This window comes from Coffea arabica, chromosome 5c, assembly GCF_036785885.1.
Source record: "Coffea arabica cultivar ET-39 chromosome 5c, Coffea Arabica ET-39 HiFi, whole genome shotgun sequence".
In the NCBI taxonomy this organism is placed as follows: domain Eukaryota; kingdom Viridiplantae; phylum Streptophyta; class Magnoliopsida; order Gentianales; family Rubiaceae; genus Coffea; species Coffea arabica.
In genome coordinates, this window is record NC_092319.1 from 41033193 (window position 1) to 41042847 (window position 9655).

The following is a 9655-nucleotide window of genomic DNA, read 5'->3' on the forward strand; positions in this document are numbered from 1 at the left end:
CAACTTCCTTTGATAGCTATGATCATTCATACTTTGTTTCAGTCCTCAAGAATGGCTGTTCACTTCTTCCTTCAATAAAAACTTACCCACATTCCTCGATTACCTACTAGTTAAGGATTCACCATGCAATTGCTCAAAAGCAAGCATCCACAGTCAACAGTTAAATCATTTCTATTGACACTAACTGTGCTTTGTTTCGCTCAAGCAAGAGAACTATTATTGTAACTAGTGAATAACAAAAACATAAAGGGTTTTTCTATTTGATACTCGCTAGGTACTCATCAATGTATTTGAGTTACACTGAAATCTCTAATGAGAATTTACATCCGTCTTAACCATCTAATCATGTGTGATAATTAAATTAAATTAAATTTGAATTTGAAATCCAAATTTTGTATGTGTGTGTCATGTGTTCAAAAGTGGTAGTGTGTGCACTATCAATGTATATAAAACTAATTCTGTATTTAAACGTTTTCTATATTTAATTTTAGTTTTTTAAAAGAATTAATTTTTCCTACACTGACAGTGTATGCGTTATCAGGAGGTTTGTATGAATGATAACTATGTCATATTTAAATTTTAAATCTAATTTTTTCACATGTATTATTGATCTAATGGTGAGTGATAGTGTATACACTATTAGTGTATATAAGATATAATCTTCTTTAAAAAAAAATTAACAGATGAGACTCTCTAACTATTTACGTTGAAATGTCTATTATCAATTGATGCATTTGTTAGTTAGAATATTCAATTTCAATCACATAACACAAAGATAAATTTGTGGAAGAAAATGACCATAGCTATCATTCCAACTCTTGTGATATCTTCCATGTAATTAAAGTAAACATGACACAAAAGTGCTTTATAAACAGATAGACCATAGCTATCATTCTAAAGATTCTGCGATATGGCCTAAAATTGTTTAGACTAATAAAGACACCAAGTAAAGAGCCGAAAGGGGTTTTGGCTGTGTCAGAGATTAGGCTGCAATGAACGGGGAAACAAAGGCTCTTCAGAATTAATTAATGCATTATGACGTGCACGGTATGCTTAGAGATTATTCAAATAGATAAGATAAAGAAGGTAATTGTCACAGAAATTTATTCAACCAGTAGAGGAAAAGTTTCTTCTTCTATTGAAAATTCTAACGTGTTCATGCTATTGAAAATTCTTGAGCTCTTACACAGAGCTAAGAATCACCAGTATTGCACTAGTTGAGGCCAGGGGAAAAGAGGATAAAGGAGAAGCGAGAGAAGGAAAGAAATCATTTTGGGAACTGCAGAGAGACGGAAGAGTAAGGAAAATAAATTTCGAATGAAAATCCTATTCATTTCAGTACATTTTGATTTAACTCTTTTGGTTTTCCAAGTGAAACTTTTATTAAGTGTCAAGCCCATAACAAAGTGAAGAAATTCATGTAGATATACACAGTTAGTCTGTCACTTCTCCAAGTTCCCCAAGCCTCCTTATCAGAAAAGAGGGAAAAGAATTATCAAGTCACAGCTGAGCCAAGTTCTTTTAAGAGAGATTTATAGGTTTGCCGCAAAGTTGTTCCAACTCCTCCTCTAAGATATCCAACAGGTTTGCCTTTGTTCGTCGGTAAACCCAAGCTTGAGTATCTTGATCCCAATCAAATCTTGAAGGGCCGCTGCAAAAGGAAATCAAGTTTCTCATTAGCTCCCCTAAAGAAAACAACTTTGAGTCATTATTGAAGATCAAACCCACTGCAAGGAGTTACAGGCTTGGAATGATCTCTCCAAAAAGAACGAATATGAGGCATGAAAGGAAATGTAGACGAGGAAATTTATAGTGTAGTTTTTCTTACAGTAAACTAAAATTCAGATGCAAAGAGCTTGCAGTGATAGCTCAAAGTTAAATGGAATACAGAAACACTGTACTGTTATTTTTAGATAATAAGGTTTCCCTCCTCACCTGGGAAACCACTAGTGACCGAGGAAATGAAAAATTGAAAGAACAGTTGTCGGAAGTCCAAGAGCAACTATAGGGCACTGATGTCAAAAGTAACTTGTATGCCACAGTTGTTTAGGTAGCTTGAAGATAACGAAGATGCAGGTCATTCTCGTCGTTCCACAATGCAAACGCACGCGAGTGCACACACACGTCCGCACGCATGCACACACAGAGCGAGAGAGAGATAAAGAATATGCTGATACAGCACATACAAACAAAGACCAAAGTGACCGTTATACTTCAAGGTCTTACAACCAGCCCTTACCAAACATCCAGATTTGACAATTTACTTGAGTTTTTATCCTTATCCTATCAATCCAAAAGAGGAGTAAAATATGATTAGCAGCAAGAACTAACGGCAAGTCTCTGTCCATACACAAACAGAGGTCAAGACAAAATCACAGTCATTTCTCTCAAGTTCAGCTACTACCTTAAATTGTAATTTAAGAATATATATAGATCAGACACAACAGAGGCGACTGTTAACCATTACAATGAGGGGGCACTGTCAAGGACAAAAATCAAAATTCTAAAAGCTTTCTGGCGTGATTTTTGTCAAAATTGACTCCGGACAATTGCCAAGCTACCAATTTTGCACCCTACTGGTACCTGATCTGGCTACAAGTATTTACACCATGTCAATTACATTTCCTTTAATCTGGAATTCAAACCTTGCCGGTGACTTTTTCCAATATACCTATAAATTGCAACAGGGGCACAGGGATAGAGTACAAGTGGTACCTGACTGGAGATGACATCCAAATTTGTCTATTTGGTGTTTGTTTGTTTATGACATAGGTTCCCAAGTCGCCAAACTTCACCGTTAGAACCTCATTCTGCCAAACAGAGTAATATCATAAGTAACAATAAAGTTAAAAAGGAAATGCCACCAAAGGACTAATCATCACTTATTCTCACCCCATAATGTATGTAATAATAAAGTTAAAAAGAACATGCCACCAAAGGACTAATCATCACTTATTCTCACCCCATAATCTATGTAATAGTAAAGTTAAAAAGAACATGCCACCAAGGGACTAATCATCACTTATTCTCACCCCATAATCTATGTCATAACCATCAATATCAACGGAATCACCATATTCCTGCCATGAGACAAAGCCAATAAGCATAAATAAGCAAAGATCAATAGACCATGAGAGGAGTCCAATGGAATATACATCCAAAGAAAACTCTATTGAATAACAAGGTGAACACTCTGTGGTCATATAAGTAGACGACCATAATTCACAAACACAGGAAAAGAAACAAGACAGAAGCTACCTCTAACTTCTCTAATAGATCATGGATTGTTGAATTAGCCAACTTTTGATACTCATCTTCCTGCAACATAGAGCTGCACATCTGTTATTTTACTTTACTAACAACTTGGAACTAATCGTCAATAATAAGTTTATGCCGTTCAAAATACAACATAAACAATCACAACACTATTATAGAAGTTTCTTGAATATAACTACAGTTGACAGGACAAACAAGGGAGATTTAGACTTTTGGTTCCTCATGTTCTCGACTAATTTCAGTCAAGTTCCTCATAGCTCTTGTTCCCTGAAATGAAGGATACTTAAAACGTTTATTTTCAATTTTGATGCAGTTAGTTCCCTGTGTTCAAAAAAGTTGAAACTTCTACCATGGCCTCACGTGTCATTAATAAGCTTAATTTCAGAAACACAGGCTACCAGTAGCATCCATATTCAGAAAAAGGAATTGAATTGAGAAATATTCAGTATTCAAGGCAGAAAAGTGTTAAACGTAAAAAATCAAAGTTCCATTTCAGTGCACATTCTATTCTACTATACAAATTGAGCACCAGTCCCAACTCTCGATTTGGGATTAAAGGATGACATAATTTTTTCTTGGCTAGCACAAGATGTTTGTCAAAACTGTTAATCTCATAGGATTCTCAAGCATACTTCACAAATCAATCTTTTTGCAGACTACCCTGCAGGTCATCTGAGAAAATATCATTTCACGCGTAAAAGCCTTGTTCTCTGGCTATTAGTCATGTGACCATTTCTCCCTTCCTAAACATATTATCCACAAAATAGAAAATTAGAACAGCTGTATTTTCATAATCGACAACAATGACGACCACCACATCAGAATTATCAGTTGCAACTGGCAAGAATGATGTCCAGCTATAAAAACAAGAATGGTTTTTCTCTTGGTATCTGTTCCAGGGGGATTGAGCACACCCTGTAGTCAGGTACTTGTTTGATCACTCCAAAGAAACTTCAAGGTCAGTACTATTTAAAAAAAAAAATTTTTGATTATGCTTCAATTGACGAAACACTGCATCTTCTGTGCAAGGGAAACACAAACCGATAGTTCATTTGGATATCTATTAACTTTTCTCCCAAAATTTTCCTGTCCTAGTACTTTCTCTCACAGAACAACCATACACTTTCACCTTATTTTGCAAAGAGAGCAAAGCTCCCTTTGTACCTCAGACAGATAGAGCCTAGTGCAAACATTCTTCAGCTACCCTTTTCCCAGAGGTAACAAGATATAATCCCAATATACAAATTCAGGCAAAAAGAAAAACAAAATCTTTCCTTGTACCCATTTTTTTTCCCTTCAGTGTATCACTTTTTTCTAATTACAAAAATTTTGCAACAACCCCAGATAAGAAAATTAAGAACTGAACCAGTATATAAGAATAAAAGAGCAGTTAACATACTGGTAATCAATGGCGGCAGGGCCTTGAGATTTATCAATGAAGGAATTGGAACGTGAACAGAAGCTTCTACAATTGCTGCTATAGACAGAGGGTTTAGGGCCAAGAACACAGGGTTTAAGAAGGTGCAGAGAATTATTTGCCAAATAGGAAGATAAAAATGAGTTCTTTGTTGAAATTGATATCGATGTCAGAGATTTCCAAACTGAAAAGGGTCTTCTTCTCAATAACCATAGCTGCCTGAGAGAACCCATGTTGCTGATTTCTTGGTTAAGAGGAGCAAAGGTCTGACGATTTAACGAAGGCAGAAGCAGAAGAAGAGATTGGGTCGATGGCTGAATACCGACTGAATAGAGAAGGAGGAGTATGGGCTCCGTGCAAGCAAAGATAGCCCGTGGACTTGCCAAAATGCTTCAAGAGTTTTCTAACCAAATGTGAGCAATTAATATGATGGACCTCTGCCCATTCTTGTTTTCGTTATAATGGATTGGGCCATAGATTTTACTACAAATTTAAAATCCATGTTTTTTTTTTTGAATACAAAGAAGAGGCAAACTGCCTTTCAACATTGTACTAGACATGGAGTTGTAAGTTGTAACCCCTATTATATCAGCGCCTAACATTTCCCTTAGTCCTGTCGGTGGTTCTTCCATTAGTCCACCTGGCAGCTGTAGCTGTATTGCTTCCTTTGCCAACCAGTCTGCGCATCTATTTCCTTCCCTCCAGATATGTTGCAGCTTACATGACCATTCCCTGCTCATCATGCTTCTAATCTGCTTAACCAGGTTATGGTAAGGTGATGTGGCCACTGCATTTTCTATCATCTCCAATCCTACTTTTGAATCCGTCTCCACGATCACATCTCTGTAGCCTTTCCCCCAAGCCAGCTGCATTCCTTTAAGAATTCCCCATAGCTCAGCTGCTATATTGCTTGCATTCTCTATACTCTCTGTAAAACCTCCTAACCATATCCCTGTTTCATCCCTAATAAGCCCTCCTACTCCTGCTTTTCCCGGATTTCTTTTTGAGGTGCCATCCATATTGACTTTGACAACACCTTCAGGAGACGACATCCATCGTATAAGACACTCTTGTTTGGGAACTCTGCCTCTCCCATTAAAGAGTAGTTGCTTTGCCTGTTCTGCCATTTGCCTCGAAGTCGCTGAAGGGACCTCAAGGAGGTAATTCTCACCTTCAATAGCAAATTTGTTTCTAGCCCTCCAGGCGTGGTATATCATTATTTGGAAGGTCAGCTGCCACATCACTCTCTCCCCAGCTCCTATACCATCTTGCGTTAGGTTCCAGTCTACCCAATCCATTGTGTTTTTGCTGAAAAATTCCTCCCAGAAATGTGAGAACACCAAAGTCTTCCAAATGGGCTTTATCCAGCTACAGTCCCTAAGTGCATGAAGTGTAGTTTCGGTATGCTCCTTGCATATTGGACATTTATCATCCAGAGCCAGATGTCTTCATTTTTTCTCTCTTTGTGTGAGTAGTCTGCCATGTCTGACCAGCCATATTAGGAATTGCCACCTCTCTGGACCTTTCTGTTTCCAAATCCTCTCCTACCCTTTACTTCTCAGATCCAATTCTTCCTCTTCTAGTATGAGTTCATATGCTGAGGCTGACGTGAATTCCCCTCTTATTTCTGGGCTCCAAACCATTACATCTGGATTGTCCTCGCCTTGTTCCACACAGTAGCCTTTGAGTTTGGCTAATGTTTCTTGTGCTAGTACTCCTTCCAGCTCTTCCCATTTCCAACCTACCCCTGTCCTCCAGTATTCCTCTACCTTCCTTTCTAACACCTCTGGGTTCAACTCCACCTTAACTTTTTCAACTAGTGGTATATCTTTTAGCCGCCTATTTGTCCAAAAAAAAATAGAATTTCCGTTTCCGATCCTCCATTTCCTTCCTCGAACTGTAACTTTACTGCCTTCACATATGCTCTTCCAAGTATGGGATTCCCCTGCTTTTTTTTCAAAAAAATCTCCTTATCCTCCGTAATATTTCTCTTTCAAAACTTTCTTCCATAGTGCTTCATCTCTATCCATAAATCTCCAGCTTATTTTAGCTAGTAGTACCCTATTCACTTTACCTAGCCTTCGGATCCCTAGCCCTCATCTGGCTTTGGGTTGTGTTACCTTCTCCCACCATACATGGTGAATTTTCCTTTCATCCGGGCTGTTCCCCCAGAGAAACCCTCTAGCTATTTTCTCTATCTCCTCCACCACCAAATATGGGAGCAAGCTCGTTTGCATGGAGTAATTGGGAATTGCCGTAATTATTGACTTAATCAGCGTTGCTCGGCCTGCAAAAGACAGATTTTTCCTTTTCCATCCTGCCAAACTGCTCCTTACCTTATCTAGCATTCATGTGTAGGTCTCCTTGGTCACCCTTTTATGTGGAATTGGCATGCCCAAATATTTCCCAAGATCCTGTGTTTCTTTAACTCCTGTCAGTCTGCACATTTCCCTTACCACCTGCCGTGGGACATTTGAGGATGCGAACAGTTTTGATATACTCACATTCACTTTTTGTCCTGATAGAGTACAGAACTCCTGTAATATCTTCCCCACTTCCACTGCTTGTTCAACACTTGTCTCCGCAAAGAGAAAAAGGTCATCCACAAACATAAGATGAGTGATTTATGGCCCTAATCTTGATGCCTTTAGCCTTCTCCATCTCCTCTCACCAGCTGCTCTATTTATCATGTGGCTCAATCTTTCCATATATAGAATAAACAGGTAAGGGAAAATGGGATCCCCTTGCCAAATCCCTCTCTGTGGGGTGAACGGTTCTGATCTTTTCCCATTCCAAAGGATTTCCATGCTTTCCGCCTGCACACAATTCATAATTAAGGCTATCAAGTCTTGGGGGATTCCCACAAATTCTAGAGTTTGTTGTAAAAAATCCCATCTCACCCGGTCATAGGCTTTTTCAAAATCCACCTTTATTGAAACATAACCTTTCTTTCCTTTTTTCCTCTTCATCGTGTGGATCATTTCTTGAATGATTATGACATTATCTGTTGTATATCTTCCGGGACAAAAACTAGTTTGGTTTGGGCCAACCAAATCTTTTAGCAAGGGTCTCAGACGATTTACAATAATCTTAGTAATGACTTTGTAGCAAACATTGCACAAAGATATTGGTCTCAACTGAGCTACCATTTCAGGATGTGACACCTTAGGTGTCAAAGCAATATATGTACTATTCATTCTTATTGGGATTTTTTCTCTCTAAATACTTATTGAATGCACTTAATGAAAGAGCAACTTACTTGGTTCCAACATCTTTGATAAAAGCTCACAGGTATTCCATCTGGGCCTGGTGATTTATCTCCTTTTATCCCAAACAGTGCCCTTTAATCTCTTTTTCATCTACTTGTCTAATCAGTCTTCCTCTCTCTCTATTTGACAGGGTTGCGAAGCTATGAGATTGACTGACATTTCTATGATGGCTCTGTCGCTGTACAGGTCCTTAAAAAAATCCATCACAATGCTTCTCACCGTGTCAGGGTCCTCCTGCCACCTTCCTTGTCTATCCTTCAGACTCTGAATTGTGTTTTTCCGTCTGCGAATAACAGTTGACAGATGGAAAAATCTCGTATTCCCATCCCCGTATTTCAACCATTCAACCTTTGCCCTTTGATGCCACATAATTTCTTCTTGTTCCAGGATTGTATTGTACTTGACAATCAGCTCATTTTCAAGTTTTTGTAGGCGATTTGATGGCGCCCGTGAGAGGCTCCTTTGGATTCCATTGAGTCTCACCTGACATCTTTTCTTCCTCCTGAGCATGTTACCAAATATCTCCCTGTTCCAATTTTTGATTGTTTCCATAAAGCTCTTCACATTCTCCAACAAATCCACATTATTATTCCAACTTTGCTCCACTTGAGTATAGAAATCATAGTGAGTATACTAGGCATTCTCTTCCCGAAATGGACTACTACCCCTCTGACCATCCTCCTTCTTAGTATTAACTCGTATCAGGTGATAATCCGAGTGGGTTCTTGTAAGGTGAGTAACACTAGCCTGTTGGTAATCCATGTTCCATATCCATTGCATAACACTCTATCCAGTCTTTTCCTAACATTGGCACCTCCTTCCCTGCAGTTATTCCACGTAAGAGCTGGACTGCTGAATCCCAAGTCAATCAGTTCACATTTTCGAATGCATTCAATTAAGCTATTCGAGTATTTCCCTACAAAGCATCGCCCCCTTCTCTTCTCAGTTGAGTCGACAACTTCATTAAAATCCCCTAACAATAGCCACGGAAATCTGACTTTCTACCCAAGTTCCTGTAGGTACTTCCACAACAGCTTCCTCAACTCTGCTTCAGGTGAAGCATATATTGCAGACATCAACTACTCTTTTCCATCTCTGTTTTTCACAACAACATTCATGATTTGCCAATTTGTGGATACTACTTCTAACTCTATCTCCCAATCATCCCAGAATATCTATATTCCTCTTGAAAATCCCCGTGCTTCAACAGAAGTCATCTGGTTAAATTTGAATCTCCGTAGAATCTTTCTACCTTTGTGACTATTGGTTCTCGTTTCTACTAGAATCAAGATCATAGGATCATTGTCCCTTATAATCTCCTTTAGATTTCTCCAGAATCGCCTATTCACAGCTCCTCTACAATTCTAGCATATTATTCTTGTATTCATATGGATTGATAATTTGCAGATGTTGGAGGGATGGGTTAAATCCCCTCCTCCATTTCGCCTATCGAGCTCCCTTGCTCGACACTTCCCCTTTCTGGAATAACCACCATCTTGTTGGTTTGGTTCTGTCCCCTAGTGTTTGTCCTTACAAGTGCCGGGAACTTGTAATTTGTTAGACGAAGCCCCTCTGTACCACAACTTTCACCTGGGTCCACATTCTCGGCCTTCTCTTGCTCCATTGTGTCTGTGGTTTTTGCCATCTGATACCAGCTTTCACTTCCTTTTCCCTACATACACTCCACCCCTTC

The 9655-nt window shown here is 38.8% G+C and overlaps 1 protein-coding gene across 3 annotated transcripts; it reads right to left on the reverse strand.

The window, feature by feature from the left end:
- Positions 1-1298: 1298 nt before the first annotated feature.
- LOC113688896 (frataxin, mitochondrial) lies at positions 1299-5017 on the reverse strand. 3 transcript variants are annotated; one of them, XM_027206715.2, is made up of 5 exons: positions 4676-5010; positions 3259-3331; positions 3033-3080; positions 2716-2810; positions 1299-1651 (listed from the first exon to the last, which is right to left on the reverse strand). In XM_027206715.2, the coding sequence occupies exons 1-5, from the start codon at positions 4924-4926 to the stop codon at positions 1522-1524; spliced, it is 597 nt and encodes a 198-aa protein (XP_027062516.1). In that variant the 5' UTR covers positions 4927-5010; the 3' UTR covers positions 1299-1521. The 3 variants fall into 3 exon arrangements, with proteins under 3 accessions (XP_027062516.1, XP_071907031.1, XP_071907032.1); XM_072050931.1 differs by lacking the exon at positions 1299-1651 and adding an exon at positions 2160-2283 and having other exon boundaries at positions 4676-5017; XM_072050930.1 differs by lacking the exon at positions 3033-3080 and having other exon boundaries at positions 4676-5014.
- Positions 5018-9655: the final 4638 nt, after the last annotated feature.